Source organism: Cydia amplana, chromosome 23 (assembly GCF_948474715.1).
Source record: "Cydia amplana chromosome 23, ilCydAmpl1.1, whole genome shotgun sequence".
NCBI classification, from domain to species: Eukaryota; Metazoa; Arthropoda; class Insecta; order Lepidoptera; family Tortricidae; genus Cydia; species Cydia amplana.
Genome location: NC_086091.1, coordinates 3758019 through 3775553, shown reverse-complemented (window position 1 = coordinate 3775553; position 17535 = coordinate 3758019). Strand labels below are relative to the sequence as shown.

The 17535-nt window shown below is 36.1% G+C and overlaps 3 protein-coding genes across 3 annotated transcripts in view; 1 reads left to right on the top strand and 2 right to left on the bottom strand.

Moving 5' to 3' along the window:
- The window catches only part of LOC134658851 (heterogeneous nuclear ribonucleoprotein L-like), a 475097-nt gene that overhangs the window by 385201 nt on the left and 72361 nt on the right, over positions 1–17535 (bottom strand). The window lies entirely within an intron of this gene.
- LOC134658734 (uncharacterized) lies at positions 5212–8390 on the top strand. The gene is made up of 2 exons (XM_063514381.1): positions 5212–6696; positions 7176–8390. The coding sequence occupies exons 1-2, from the start codon at positions 5889–5891 to the stop codon at positions 8366–8368; spliced, it is 2001 nt and encodes a 666-aa protein (XP_063370451.1). The 5' UTR covers positions 5212–5888; the 3' UTR covers positions 8369–8390.
- LOC134658595 (uncharacterized) lies at positions 9905–15009 on the bottom strand. Its single transcript, XM_063514248.1, has 3 exons — positions 14984–15009; positions 14200–14543; positions 9905–11296 (listed from the first exon to the last, which is right to left on the bottom strand). The coding sequence occupies exons 1-3, from the start codon at positions 14985–14987 to the stop codon at positions 10154–10156; spliced, it is 1491 nt and encodes a 496-aa protein (XP_063370318.1). The 5' UTR covers positions 14988–15009; the 3' UTR covers positions 9905–10153.

Genomic DNA, 17535 nt, shown 5'->3' with positions numbered 1-17535 from the left:
TTAAAGGAGCCAGCACCCACACAATGACCCACTAAATAAAATTAAGGCAGCCACTCGCTGTCGTATTTCGTATTTTATAAACTCCTCATAAAATTAACGTCCTCAGTACAAAGGACAATAAAATATTTATAGACACTCAATGCGAATTAAGTGCTGATGTTTAGCTGTGTCTTGTGAATTGGCAACAGATGCTGTCCAGTACCATTAGAAGGTAGAAATAATAAAATTGACAATATAATAATGTATAAGAAAAGTTTTTTTTTTTTTTTTTTTTAATTAATTGTCTTTTCCTTCAACATAGCAACTAATATTCATCGAGAGTCGAGACAATTTTAACAAACCAAAACAAAATTAAGTTGCGTTGTTTTATCACAGAGTTCCTATAGCCACCTTTGTTATGTTCAGCTATCGTCACGCATGTGATCAGCTCGATGGTACCATAATATTGATTGCATGACTCGACACTCATACATTTATACCATCATCGAGAATGATAATAATTATTTTGGTAAGACTTAGTTATCGACCGAACTGGTGTCGAAGGGATTCGGACCTATCTCCCTGGCAACACGAAATCGCTGTCAACTCGACAGTCAATTGACACTATTCGAGACACCGAGTTAACCGTCCGTCCGGCTTAATAGATGTATTTTGCTATCAAAATATTTTTCCATTACAGTGTCGATTATAAAGAAAAGTCTGTTTTATTCCAAGTATTATAATCGTATGTTGGTTCCAGTTTATGTTTAACAAATTATTTAGATTACAATCCGATCCCCTATTAAAGCTCTAACATTCTTTATCCACACGTGACAGATCAAGTAAACATAAGTAACCTCACACATCACCATCTGTTTAAGCTTAAAACACACTAATGCGAGCAGAACTGAATCACGCGGTGATTTATAGAAACACGTGTCCGGGCGCGTGTCAGGAGTTTCTGTCACTAAAGACACCTGTGGTGTTATTCTGAATACTTACAGAGTACAGCACCACAGAATAAGTAATAGTATTATCATACAGAACGGCCACGCACCGCCCCGCCCCGACTCGCATTACCTCGCCCCGCAACTGGCCGCGCCATGAATCTGGCAGACTTCTGGCACAGTATAATAAAGAGTACTAGCATACAGTATGGACGCTCCCTGCCTCCCGTTGAAAGTGCCGCCCACCCGCTCTCGGTTACCTCACAGTTACCCTACAATGTCTTATCTCACTCACACAAGCATGGTACGCGTTCACCTACACGAGCTTAGGCTGTGTGCGTAGGAACGCGTTTGTTTCATACATTTGATCGCCAGTGTCCGAGGTATGCTCCTGGCGTGCTCTCAGTATATAAAGCGACTACCCACACATACACAATGACGCGTGTACAGACGTGCCGCACACACATATAAACGCAAATGATTTTTGATGTATGGCGTGTCCGCCGTGACAGCACCTAGTCAGAAAAGCTCGCTGGCTCTCTACTGCTGCCACAAATGCGGTATACAGCCACGGGAGATGTCGTCACTCGCATACGGACGCTGCATAAATCATTTGTCAAGATGTTAAAGGCCTCATGATGATGAACTTAATCGCACGTCATGTCTATGTAAAGTCAGCTGCAGTGATAGTAGGCCCCCCTGCAAACAAATTCTTTGCAGAGGGGGTCAGTTGTCTCTGCAGCTGACTGTACTAGCAACACTCTTAACTGACCGATGGTAGAAAAACTAGCCAATGTTGACCAGGAACTCGATACCTAATACATTTAATCTATGTGGGTTCAGTAGTATTAGCGTGAACATGTAGGTAATAGACAGAGAAACAAAGTTACTTTAGTTTTTATAATATTATGAGTAGAGACTGAAAACTCAAAGCAGTGTCGCCATAACTCGAGGTCAAAAAAAATTATGCGTATTCATATTATACATGGAACGGTATAGGTATACAATGAAAATCTGTTGCGCGCTGGCCGCGACATTGCACGACTGGCTTCGGCTAAGACGACAACCATAGGTGGGAACGAAAGGTCCGATCGATCTGTGTCTCGCTCCAACTTATGGTTGTCGCCTTAGCCGAAACCAGTCGCGCAATGTCGTGGCCAAGGTGTAAGCTTTGTAGCTCCGCTTAAACTGGTTTGTTCCATGCCACACGCTTGGTGATGGATGATAAATAACACCTGTGGGATTAGGTCGACGACAGTGTGGCTACGGGTGACACCGGTTAAGCCCTTCTTGGTATCGGGTCAAAAGATTAAAATTATTTGTCAGGAACCATTTTGTCGATATGACAAATAATTAATAGAAGATCAGCGACTATAGTTTGGCCTCTGACTAACATGACATTCGTGATAATAACATTAACTTTCAATTTACGACTAAAACCATACAAGCGAAGAAAAATATAAATACCTAGGACAAAAATCTGACTAAAGTTACAATTTTATCAATTGTCATTTGAATTGATTAACGATTATTAATGTAATTCTTGCCAGCATCGTATTTTTGATATCCGGCTATGCGCTGCCTTTTCTAAGAATGACAAGCATAATAGCCATTTTATTGTGTTTACGTTGGCGCAAGTACTGAACTCACTCCAACTCATCTAACCATTCTAAATTTGAAAGTTTTCATAAAACCGAAACAGGGGCAACTTACAAATTACGTTGATCGTAAAAATCATAAAAACGGGCCAATAAATCATCCCGACACGCTCGCACGCCATTGAAAGGAGCGGGACAAAAAATGCCACTACTTTTACGGGCGCAACGCACAGAGACGCACCTGGCGTCCGGCCAATACTCAGATATTGTGCATACCCAGAGTAAAGGCACAGTAAAAGCATAGATAAATATGAGTAAAGAAAGAGAGGTACTTAATTCCATACATCAGTTTTCTTACCAAAACGCGAGTTATTTCGTAGTCGACATCTAACGTCAAGTAGTGGAACTATCAGTGCCGCTACTTGACACCAGATGTCACTAGTTTCACTACTAACGAAAACTGTTCTACTAAAACAATTTACACCTAATATTATAAGCAGAAAGAGTTGAAAATAGAGTTCCGGTTTATCCGGTTATAATACATATTAGCTAAAAATTGTCGAGCATTAGAGTTTTTGTTCGCCGCTACATCTATTGTCAACTAGCAGAACTGATAATGTCCGCTACTTGACGTAAGATGTCGACTACGAAATAACTCGCGGTTTGGTAAGAAAACTTATGTATGAAGACTGATGCACTCTCTCTTTACTTATATTTCTCTATGAGTAAAAGGAAGAGCTGTAGTGCCATATAAAGAAGTGTGCAGCTAATGAAAAAATAATCTTGAAACGCGTTTAGACATTCTTAAGTCAACACCCGGCAATCAATCGTGGCTATTTGTAAAGTCCAGCTATCACATTACTGAAAGCAACCATGTGGGGAGACACTAATTACTTCGGGTAAACTCGGCTCCGTTCAGTTCAGCATTGCTGCGAGCTCCGAGGAATTATTAGGGTTGACACAACTTGACGTCCCTTTGAGTGTACGACGACAGATAATATATAATGACTTCAATTTTGACAACCCTAAATAGCCGAAAGAGAAAGTGCCATAAGTTAGAAAGGGATATCAAACTTCGGTTTTGTAGGAAGTGTCCTTTCTATGCGGTAGTATCATTAGCTACTTATTCTGTGAACCAACTAACGAACAACGTCATGACGTTTAACAACTATAGTTACTTCATAAAATGTACGGAGCTGACTATCATCATTAGCAGTCAAACGCGAAGCACGAATTTGTCTTAGAGACGTTTTACTTAAATACTCATCTAATTTCAATGAATTTATGTTCTACCATACTGTAAAAATATTTACTGTGACATTCCATGTTGATTCATACAGGCATTATTCCGCTTTTAAAAATGCTCCTTTTGTCACATTTTAGACTTTTACGACGCACATTTAATGTGGACTTTATTGCGTGCTCACAAGGACGACAATAGAATGGGAGTGATTATTGTGTGATATAATTGGTTACCAATACAGGTTCTATTATAGTATATAAAGTGAAGCATCGTATTAAAATAATAAAAGTATGTAATTTACGTTACGAATACCAGATTTAGAGATGATAAACGGCTCTCCTTCTTCCATAATGTGAACTTAGCTATCGGAATGATATGTTGTGTTTGACATACCAGAAACAAAAAAATATTGGTCACCGTAAAATCACTACGTAATTACCTTAGTACTATCAATACTATCAGTACTAAAGTAATATCAATATTTCTTTTGTTGAATGATGAAATAATGAATTATGAATATGAAAAGTTGAAGTAGAACTGCGGCATTCAAATAATGTTGACACCTGAATAAAGATGTGTGAGTTAGGTTTTGGACCTTAGTTGGGAGCTTTTGGACTATATTTGATTGGTATTATAGTGGCTGATGCGACTCGCTATTAGAAGTAATGTTGAAAAAGGTATTAGATATGTATTTTCTTTCTAAAATAGCCTGTTTGTGAGCATTCGTTTCCAATCCCTTCACACTAGTTTATTTCTAACCGCACTCGAGGCTGCCGTAGGCGCGTGGTCGACTCAATCGCCATGGATCATCGTTTGTTTATTTGCAGTGCTATTTTAATGATCGGTAGCGGTTTGTATGTACAAACAGCAACAGTCCTAACTGTACATCGGTGGACCTTATTACAAAAGGAATAAGGTCCACCAATGTACAGTTAACAATGTGGGCGATGATACTTTCGAGATTTAGAGAGCAATGACTTTCGTGAAGAATTATATTGATAGACCTAGAGAAACTCCGAAAATAGATATAAAAACGCTTAGTGCATATCTACTGAGGTGGATTTAAGCGAAGCGAAGATGAGAGTCGAAATGCGAGAATCAGTCAATAGCAGTGGTTTCAATTCACATTTCTTCTCCGCTCCGTTACAATGTTACAATCAATGGTTGATTCCCGCACATCTCCTCTAATCTCTACCTCAGTTGGAATTGGAAGGCAGCCTTAGCATCTGCAGACGTATTTTGGATCGCTTTATCAACGTGATAAAAAAACGGTCACTCGTAACTCCGCGGGATAGAAACGGACACCTTTTTATCACGCGATGTCACGTAAACAAGTACGACCATCATATCCGTACTGAACTTATCGAATCTTCACACACAGACACACACTTATGATAGACATTGGTTATCTAACTATAATAGTTACAATATCCCTATAATACCCAACAAACAAAATATCCTTATAAAATTAAATCTATAAGGGCTAAACACTCATAGTTGTTTTAAAATAGCATTCATTATGTCAAGGTACCTTTTAACGGCTCATTATAAGAAGATTTGGCTTATATTACCTTTATTCTTATAATTTGGCCTTGTACACGTTAATAAATCCAATTTATATGACTACAATAAGGGTTCAAAATGTTTTGTTCTTATAGGGGCTCATTATAAGAAGAGTTGGCTAATATTACCTTTATTCTTATAATTTGGCCATGTAGACGTTAATAAATCAGGTTAATATGGCTACAATAAGGGTTCAAAATGTTTTGTTCTTATAGAGGCTGGTTACATTGCGTTTTAGTTGTATAATTTTCAAAGCAGTGTAAAGGCTTTTAATGTGGCCAAATGGTGGCCAATTATTTTTATACAAGTAATGCACAAGATAACTATGATGCTTTTTGACTCATAGGAGCATGTTATTAGATGTCTATCCAACAAACAAATTATAGCATTTTATATGGTACTTACAAGAATAAAAGCATTCGATATTCACTTATACAATAATTATAAAGGGATTATTCTCTAAAGTGTTGTATTAAAAGGTTTTACATAACTAGATTCGCCATTTTGAGAGTGCAGCATATGTGAATCTATTACGAAGTTTTTAAAGTGAGTGTGAAAATGAATTCAAAAGACTGGAAAAAGTTCAAGAGGAGTGGTGGTTATAGGAGAAAAGTAAAAAAGGTTTACGAAAATATGGTCTTAAGCATTACACCTACTACTTCTACTTCTGTAATGCTACGAAATGAACAATCTGATACCAAATTATCAGCCAGTGGTTCCGTAGAGGAAATTTTTATGGAACATGAGGAAAGCAGTGTGGACGACTATATTTGTAGCGGCAGTGACAGTGATACAGATATATCTTTAAATGAAGAATTGAAGAAGATTGATATTCGTAGTGATATCAGAGACTGGGCAGTGAAATATAATATTTCACATATCGCTTTAAATAACTTATTAAATATAATGCATAATGTAATGCCTCATAAAATGCCATTGGATGCGCGTACATTGCTCAAAACAAATAAAGTAGAAATATGCATTACAGAAATTGGTACTGGTCATTACTGGCATAATGGATTACTTACACAATTACAAAAAACTTTACAAAATCATGAAGTGCCCAATAAAATAACTTTGAATTTAAATATCGATGGTTTACCGATATACAAAAGCTCGAATCATCAACTCTGGCCAATACTGTGCAACATAACTGAAATAAAATACATATCACCCATCGTAGTGGGAATATATGAAGGGAAATCAAAACCTTCCGATTTAAACTTATATTTAAAACCTTTCGTAAATGAAATGAAACAAATTGAGAATGGCTTCACAATTACCACTTTGACTGGAGAGCTAAAGACGATTGAAGTTAGTATAAGAGCATTTATATGCGATTCTCCTGCGAGGGCTTTTATAAAAGGTGATGTATCGATAGCTGTATATAACGTGGAATAGTACCTACCTTAAAATCGGTTTCGTAGTATTATTTACTAGGTGTGCACTATTATTTATATTATAAGTATATATTCTCATACGAGTTATTTCACAAAGAATTACCATATTGTATATATAGGTAAATACATATATGTGTGTCAGTATTAGTTATTTCGTGTTACTTTTTTTGACAATAATGAACAAGATTTTTTTTATCTCTTAATAAAATAGTTTTGTTTTGTACAGTCCCATTCATTTTCATTAGACTATGCCCTGAATCAATAAAATTTCTCTTTTTGACCCAATGGCTAACTGGTAGATAATGCCTTAAGGCATTATGTTCGCCACGCAGTGTTGATGCTGCAGCGTCTTTTATACCTACCTAAATACATTTTACATACATATAATAAATTAAGGTAATGATTATGAGTTATTTATTGATAAAAAATATGTTTATTTTTGCAGGTGTTTCTAATTTCAATAGTAAGCACGGATGTTTAAAATGCACTGTGGTTGGTGATTATTCACATTTGTCACATACAGTGATATTCCCGCAGATAGATTGTCCAAAAAGAAACGATGATGACTTTCGCAACAAGAAGTATGGACTACATCATAAAGTTGATTCACCTCTAATTGAATTAAAAATCGATATGATTGAAAATTTTCCAGTTGGTGATTCACTTCATCTCATAGACCTCGGAGTTATGAAGCGTCTATTAATGGGATGGCGAGATGGAAATTTTATTAACAAACGTACTAAATGGTGCCATCGCGATATTGAAAAAGTAAATGAATTTTTGGTAACGATTAAGTTACCCAAAGAAATACACAGATCTGTCCGGACTATTGATGTTTTATCGCATTGGAAAGGTTCCGAATACCGGACTTTTTTATTATACCTGAGTTTAGTAATACTGAAGCATGTTTTAGATTCTGACGCATACAAACATTTCATTTGCTTATTCTGTGCCATCACAATTTGTTCAAATGAAAATCATTTTAAGTTTTTACGTCTAGCACAGGCGTTATTAAATTCATTTGTGAAAAAATTTGCACAATTTTATGGAAAAGATTACATTACAAGTAATGTGCATAATTTATCACATCTCGTTGATGAGGTTCGAAAATTTGGCACTTTACAAAGTTTTAATGCATACCCTTTTGAGAATAAACTCCAAATTATCAAACATATGTTGAGACAGGGAAATAAGCCATTGACACAAGTAGCTAGAAGGTTGCATGAAAGAAATGAAGTCGAAATGGCCACTTACACTAATAACGAATTGAAGTATCCTTTTGCAAAACAATGCAACAGCAGAAATGGACATATATTAATACTACATTTTGAATCTTTTATTTTATCATCCCAAAAACACGATAAATGGTTTTTAACGACGGACGAAAAAGTTATTGAAATAAAAGCAATACGTTTTAATGAAGATATAAGACTAGAAGGATACCGCATAGATAATTTAATTGACGCTTTTGACTATCCCTTAAAATCTTCATTAATTAATATTTATAAATGTGAAAATTACACTGCTAGTACTTCAAAAAATATACATGTGTTTGCATGTGCTGACATTAAATGTAAATTGGTTAATGTAGAATATAATTCAATTTTGTATTTCATACCATTAATACATACTTTGTAAAATAAAACAACTTATTTGAAAATCACGTATTTTAATTACAGCCATCTTTTTATCATCACAATCAGTCTTTTTAATGACAATCTAATAATATAACAGTGGTAACTTCGCATGTTGATATATTTAACAACATACTGACGATTCGAAGTTTAAGATACGTCAATTAATAGATCTAGAAATGATATGGATTAGATGTGTCAGTGTCAAAAGTGACGTTTTTGTTTGAAGAAACGTCACATTTGACACTGACATATCAAATCCATATCGTTTCTAGATCTATTAATTGACGTATCTTAAAGTTCGAATCGGACCGATATTCTAATTAATACTATTGTACTTAATTCGAATATAGGTTTACTTATATATTAATAGGAACATAATCAACCATCATAAACAAAAGGAAGGTAGCTTCTGTGTTCATAAGTAGAAGGCCCTTTGCTGATTTGTGCTCTCTCAGTCTACGATATTAGTTACTCCACACAGTATAAGAGGTGATTGGACTTATTGGGAAGTTTATAAGATATTAAATAAACTATTTTCAGGTTTCAATATCTGTAGATTTTGAAGTCACCAATGATCTATTTAGTTATTGTAGTGATACCATTCTATGAATAATCAGTCTTGCTATAGGTAATTCACCATAGGATACGAAAGGTTGCGATCAAACTACTACCTACACCTGTAAACCGTACGCCGTGGGTTGACAGAGAAATGTTAACGTCAGCAGCTGGTCCTTGACTTGATCTACAAAGACAAACACTCTTTAAATCTCTTTAAGTACAACTAGTATCTTAGCAAGCTATTAAATGCATACTAAGTACGTAACATCCTTCTTGATTCTAAGTAGGGGCGACCGCGTATGGTTGTCACATTTTTCAACTTAGCGCATTTTAATCCTGTAGATTTTCTATTTAGGCCATTGTGACAACCATACCTACCCGTTTTCCCCTATTTAGTACAGCCATAATCATTAATCAGTCATATTAAATAACTAAGAAGAACTATTCGAACATACAAACAAAATTATATGCCTGATTTCAAGCTAAAATATGTCGATGGTTGAATAGAGCCATCAATAGGATTACTTTGCGATCGTGGCTTTATTACTCGTAACTATCGATGAGCATATAAAAATCAAAATATAACAAAACAAAGCCATTCCTAGGATTACAAATAAAAGTAATCTACATATTGAACAAAAATATAACGTGAAGGTCTTCATTAATTATGTAAGTAGCAAAGAAGATTAACAAATTTACCGTAAGTCTTTATTAATTCTAGTTTTGGGTTAGACTTTTAAAGACTTTTATTCACATTCATTATAACAAAACAATCAGATACAATGACAGTGTTTATCCACCAAAATGGAGCAAAATATTATCTAATTGTGTGAAACATAACGAAAATTTCTAAACCAAACCAAATCAGCAAGATTGTCGTATAATTATTTTACAGGTTTTTCTTCAGCTTGGTTTTGTTTGTGACAAAGTCCTACAGCCGTATTTGAACAATGAGATACGTCAAATACTAGATATAGAAACGATATGGACTGGAAATGTCAGTATCAAACAAGTGTCAAAAGTGACGTTTTTGTTTGAAGAAAAGTCAATTTTGACACTTGTTTGACACTGACATATCCAATCCATATCGATTCAATATCTAGTATTTGACGTATTTCATTGTTCGAATACGGCTGCTAGAGTAATTTAATTGTATTGTTAAACTAATGAAAACTAACGAACATCATTAACATTGCCCACGAGTGTTGTCTCGGAAATAAACAGTTTTTTAAACAGATGTTTCAAGTGACTCAGTAATCTCAGTATGTATTTTTGCGACAGATGCAGATGACATCTGGTCGTTGTTTTCTAGGACAGACTTTCCAATAACTGATACCTCTGAGCAGTTTTTTGGACCAGAGGCAGACGTACCAGCAACTGGTGAAGAGGCCTCTGAGCGATTCTCTTGTGCAGATGTTCCGGTAATGGGTAAATATGTCTGTTTTCGGTTACACAAGTTCTTGCGGTTTGCTTTTATTTTTGGTCGATTCTTTGTTCTAGATATTCTTTCTTGTTTGCTTTCATTGCGTTGGCGTGAGTTTTTCAGAATGGTTTTGAAGAATTGGTGGCATTCTATTACGGTAAATGAACTATCTGACTCATGAACAATATCAAAAAAGAAATTTATGATTTTAGTGTGGCTTTTGAAGCAAATCTTTTGTTCAGGCGTTCGAGATCCTCCAGCCCAGCTGCACTGGTTTAAAAAGCTTCTACTGAACATTGAATCAGACAATGCATATGCGTTATTTATCCCCCGACCTTTTCCTTTCCCGCAAATAATCAAAAACTTTTTCTTCCATTCTACTTCTGTATCCGGATTTTCCAACTCTTTTTCAAAATTGTTAAGATCGTTTTCACTTGCAATATTCTGTATGGTTACTTTTTGCTTTTTATTTTCTGCACTGCTAAACTGTTTCATTACATGTTCAAACTGAACGCTAATATTGGATATAGCGACCATAATGGACTGTATGCTTTCACTTATAAATTTTCTGTCATCTTGTTGGGCTTTGATATTTTCTGTTACTTTCTCGTTGAGAGTTTTGTAATTTTCTTGCAAAGTTTCTATCTTTCCCAGAACCATCAAAGTTAAAGAGGCGTTATCAATTTGTACTTCGGTAGTCGTATTCTGCTGAGCATTGGAATCAGTATTGGTAGCTTGAGGTTGAATTAATATTAGTGAGTTTCCTAAGTTTCTTGCTTTGTCAGACTGAGACACATTTTGTTGAACGTTGGAATCAGTATGAATTTCTATTGGTGCGTTTTCTAAAGGGCTTGTTTCATCAATTTGACATAGTACATCATTTTCTTGCCTCTCTGATGATGATGCTTCGACTATGTTAGTCAATGCTCCTGGAGAAATACTATCGCGCTGCAAGGAAAATACAAACAAACGAATTAAAAATTGTATTAAAAATTGCAATTGAAAGCAATCACATGGTTGTGATAAATCATTTGGGAGCGCCGCATACTACTGTGGTATAAGATATGTGAAGGAATTATCAAAATCGGTACAAAAAACAACCTTTCCGTCCGTCTGTCTGAATTATACAATGACATAAATATAACAATAGTACATATACATATAATAAAAAAAACAACGGATTGCACTCCAGGAGTGCCGGCAGAAGTGAAAACTCAACGACATTATAACTCAAAATATTAATAACAGCGCCATCTAGTGCAAAATGTCTGCAGCACTATGTATAATTGAGGTTAACGCCATCTAGCGTTATTTCGTCGTATTACTTGAAACCCCTAAGCACATCACTGCGTGTACTAGAGTTATATTAATACCAGTTTGAGGGAAACTCACTAGATGGCATTTAAACCAAAAAGAAAAACACAATGACATTGTAACAGTGTCCGTCACACGTGACGTCACGCAAGCCCCCTGCGCCGCCTAAACGAAACAGCAGGCATACATTTTCGCCGCGCGGTAGAAAGAGAGGGTTGCGTCTTACGGTCACGTGACACCTGTTACGAGTTCAACATTTTTTCCCCATCACAAAAAGTGCTCAGCGCCGCTAAAGAAGTTTTCATTTCAAAAATGTCTTCGCTTCCAGTATATTTACTGAACAAATAAATAGATTTTATCCTGTTATCGATACCCATTTATGTACATGTTTATTTCGAAATTCAAGTTGTTAGACGTAAAAAACTCAGAATCTGGTTCCAAGTAGTAAACCGATTTCCATGAAACCTCTTCGAAAGCATTATTAAATTCAATAATAAAGTGTAAGTTGAGGGAGAAAATTTAATAATTAAGATCGGTAAAAATAAATGGGTATTTACATTTCAGTAAATACCTACTTTTGAAATGCGTGTCCACTGACCCCTTTATCACGTAAAATTGGTAGTTATTAGTTTTTTGCAAAAAATGCTTCTTTATAGAGAAAATTAGTGATATTATTTATTATTTAGGTACCGTAAAACGGGGTGAACAGAAATCGCGGGGTGAATAGAGAAATTTTGAACTTTTTCTTTTAAGTTGTTATATTTAAAAACGTACATCTCTAAAATTAGATTTTTTGGAATGCGTATAAAGTAGACTATTTATTCTCTACATTGATACCAAAAGAACTTAATCAAACTGCCTAAAAGTTAGATTTTTTTGACTCTAAAGTAAGGTCTCGCCGAGGTAAGAAATGAAGCCTGTCTGAACTTTGTTCTAGCGGTAAATGTTTTGACATTAACTAAGTAAAAGTTAGCTAACCTGATAATATAGTATCTGTAGTACCGAAATAATAAATAATATCACTAATTTTCTCTATAATAAAGCATTTCTTTGCAATAAACCAATAACAAGCAAATTTACGTGATAAAGGGGTCAGTGGACACGCATATGGGGTGAACAGTTACGCCATAGGGGGTGATTAGATACAACAAAGGGGTGTAAAGACACGCATTGGGGGTTAAAAGACACGAAAAAATAATTCTAAAAAGTTCTAGTGCAAAGTTAAGGAGATAGCGGTAGAGACTGTTTCTGAACAAAACAATATTTCGTCAATTTCGACTTGATTTACAAAATCATTGATATCTCGGAATCCATAAGCAACAACGTGGTACCTTTTGATTAAGAATGATTAAGAATTAAGTTAAAGTTACCAGCATAAGCAATAAGATGTACTTAAGTCAACAATTAATTAGGCAATTAGCTAAGTCTACCCATCTATGTTTTAAGGGAGTTCCCTCTGCCAACAAACTGCCCTGCAATTTGGCAGAAAAAGTTCATCTGAATAAATGATTCATTTATTTTTTTTATAACAAAAGTACCTATGCGAGACAGGGCCAGCAGACAATGCAAACCTGGTCGTGGTTAATATGATATGTACGGTTGGCCTCACAAGGAAATTTTGTACTGTGTCGCACAGGGGCCTGATTTCTGTTTGACATTTCGTGTGGCAAACACCTGGCGCGTCACTGACTTAAATAGTAAAGGTGGCCACTGACGAGCCTTCCAACAGTCCAAATAGCGTGGCTGCAATCCAAAATCGGTCCGTGAATGTCAAAAACGTACAATGTTTAATATTAGGATGCTGTCCATTTGGATGAATCCATTGTAACGGCGTTCATTTGGAAGGCTCATCAGTGGCCTGCTTAAAACGTGTCGTGACATGCGTGCGCCCGGCTCTTGCCACATGAAATGTCAAACAGAAATCAGCCCCCAGTAATCGCCCTCGCACCGCCACCTCAAGCCGTTCAGTATTATTTGTATGAAACTCCATACTGCAACGCACACTTAGGGTGTCTTTCCACCAGAGCTATGCTGTGCTAGCTACATACTACTGACACATAGCAACTTAGCACATCTTAACCGATTTGTATGCGAAACTAGCACATCATAGCTCTGGTGGAAAGGCACTTTTATCACCTCTGGACCGGCATCGACTCAACTCCGCACAAACCACCGCCGCGTGGGCAACTCGCTGTCGCCGCACTTCCAACGAGCGAACACCGTGCTGCCAGCTAGTTTACCACTCGCGCACCATGCTTATGAAAACGAGTTGAAGGCTCGCGGTCCGCGGGGCGCAGCGTCGGCACGCGGATCGGTTCGCGAACTTGCGTGCGGACTGCGGGTTGACAGCGAGCGGACGGCGAGTGGTGAAGCGAAATGGTGCTGATCCCTTGCCGGGTGATTGGTGTGCGATAACCATTAAACTACCAAGGTACTTAGGCGTTCAGCTACTTATTAGGCCTCATAATAGGTAGCTACAGTCGGCCGACTGTAGCTACCTACGTCTTTCAGTGGAAGGTTTACTGAAGGTTACTTACCTCAATGCAATCTCGAACAATTTCCTCGAACGTTATATCTCTATTGTCTGTCACATAATTTAAATCTTGCTCATCAGCGTCTGTTTCTGTTTCAGAGTATTTACACATTTTGTCTACTTCCTGTTCCGCTTTAAGAAAAGTAATTAGATTGGATCTCTTCACTTGGCAATTTATTTTTCGCCAGCTGTTATCAGGAAGCGAACCTTCAATTCTTCTTAATTTATTTTCGTTATATCTAGGCCATCGTAGGACGCCATCTTCTTCCCAAGTACTTGGTACGGCTGTTAGTTGTGTGACCCCCTTTTCATAAGTTTTTACAATTTTGTATGGCATTATTGATAAATCTGAAAAGAAAAACAAATTAAAACTTAAAAAAATTTAATTTAAAATAAAGTACCAACTAAGTATATAATTTCTTTAGGTACCTAAAGTACCATAACCTTATATTTATTATTGGGCAATATTCGTTGTACTTCCTATAGTTCGTTTTTTTTAGCATTAGAAATAAGGTAAACAATCTTTATGTGTCTTTTAATTGAAAAACACATTTTAAAAATAAGTTACGGCAAATATGTAACAATTATGAATCTAATACGATCATTTATATTCTTCTGCTTTCATAAGTAATAGTTACTGATTTTTAAAAAGCGTTTTTCAATTAATAGACATGTCAAGATCGCTTACCTTCTTTCAAGTTCTTTCTAATGCTAAAAAAACGAACTATAATCAGATAAATAAGCTGCTGCAAAAATACCCGTTTAGCTCACGTTGAAGAGACACTTACGCATTCGTGTACGCCCGTCTGGCTCGAGCTCGCGAACGACACTGAACACGCGCCACAACCGCCAACGTCAACGTGGCATCGTATAAATACCTACTTATAATATCGCAGGCGCAAGTAGCGTAGCGTGGAATGACTGATTTCGTACCGTAGTTGTGGGAGGGAGACCGATATATCTCAAGTGCTTTTGCGCATAGTCTAATAAAACATGGTCTTCCATTCCCAGAGTGACACGGGCCTACGTCACAACAACATGGCCGCTATATATAGCGCTATCGCATATTATCATATAGCGCTGTCGCATGATGACGTAGGCCCGTGTCAGTTAGGTGACCTAGAAAAGACGGGAATGGAGTACCAGGCGGAGTATATTATTATACCATGCTTTTGCGCATAGTACAAAGCTACTAAACTTAACCTAACACTTTAAACTCTCGCGTTTTGTACACATATTTAATCACACAAACGGGTCTACCGCGATATAATTTCATTGTTTTTACCTTTAATTCCGACGTTTCAGCTGAGTTGCACCAGCTGCTGAGTTGCAGTTGCTGAGTTGAGTCGGAATTAAAGGTAAAAACAATGAAATTATATCGCGGTAGACCCGTTTGTGTAATTAAATATGTAAACTTAACCTATTAGGCAAGTACGTAAACTTATAGAAATATTCAATTTACTTACCTACTCTTCCTATTGATAGTTTTTAATTTTGGAATATTGTAACTATTTTAATTATGGATTACAATATTCGCATTCATCTCCAATAAAGTGGTCGTAAATCAAATACTCTTTACAATTTTGGCAGAAAATGAAAGTTAATTGTTTCAAAACTTTTATGTATTCACGACCAATCACAAAGTGTAAAGGTAAATTTGGATGAGTCGGATGTCGACAATTATAACATTTATTTTTTAGTATAAAATGTGTCCAGTTCCAAGGCCATCTCTTGTTATGTAAATCGAGATCGTTGTATTTTAAAAATTTGTCAACATCCGCGAATTCCATTGTATAATCTGCGGACAAGCAAAATTTATATGAGTACATAGATAGGCACGGGATTTCACTTGTGAGAAAGGAACCCTAACTATATGTAAAATGGCGAATCATAAGCAACACCTGTTGCTATTATAAAGTGTTAACTCTCATAGAGTATTTGTAGACGATGTGCTAATTCCTTTTGCTCTTATAATGGCCTTGCTCAAAACATGACACAATAATTATCCGCATTTTTAGCACAAATCCACTGAAATACAAGGGCGCGTTGATAACACAACACACTGCATACCACATTTTACCATGAAATTAAATTCCCACACAGTTTTCATAGTAAAAGCAAATATTCGAGTAATCTATACATAAAAATTCAATAACTTACCGTTTTCTTTTCAGAAAATGGAGGACACATGTTTACTTTTTGTCAAACTGTTACAAAAAAGTAAATCACTAAGAAAAAACACTTTTTGCAGAGTCATAAACGCACAGTTATAAATCCCAAAGACTTTTTAATAGCCTCTGTTTAGCCGTTATCAGTTTTACTCCCTTATATCTGACGATAACAAAACGTGTATAAGGGCTATTGCCCTTATTAATGTTTTCAATATGATTCTTATAAGTATATTATCATTTTAAGAGCACTTTCTTTGCCATTATAAGTTTGACTTTCTTGTTGCGTGTCATAATAAAGCACGTACAAGAATAAGAAAGCTCACAATAAAGCAAATACAAGGGGGATATAAGGTAATTGTCCTTATAATTTGTGCCCAAATGCACCCTTATTAGCGATAATATGGCTCATATAAGAATATTATTTTTGGCAATATAAGCCACTAGAAGCGGAATTTTTGTTTGTTGGGTAGTATACACTAATTTCACGACTTTACATAAACATTAAGCCTTAGCTTACTGAGTGGGATTAGTTCCTAGAATCGCGATTCTAAATCAGCGTGCAACATAATCTTACTGGTCCGCATTGGAAACGCAGGGGCTTTAGAGAAGCATCATTGGGTTTAACAACTGTTCAGCTGAATCATTATAAACACAGAAAACTATTCGTATGGAAATCTCATGCATTCGTAAGTAGGCACATCGTACGGTCAAGGAATTTAGTTTATGTACCACTAGCGACCCGCCCCGGCTTCGCACGGGTTAACAAATTATACATAAACCTTCCTCTCGAATCACTCTATCTATTAAAAAAACCGCATCAAAATCCGTTGCGTAGTTTTAAAGATCTAAGCATACATAGGGATAGACAGACAGCGGGAAGCGACTTTGTTTTATATGTACTATGTAGTGATTTTGTTGTTTTGACGCTAGGGATGTCATTACTATTGTCACGATGGCAAGGTACGAAGTTGTACAGAGTTCAAATTCCGTGGGAGGAACCCAAAAGATTTTAAGTGACGGTTTTTACACATAGAATTTAATTGTAACGTAACAAAGTATTCAATAAATGGAGGCTAAAGCAAAAGCAAAAAAAATGGTGATTAAAATTAAACTGCCGCTATAGAATCAATTTTTTTTTAAAATTAAATGTCGAGAAACATTAGAATAAG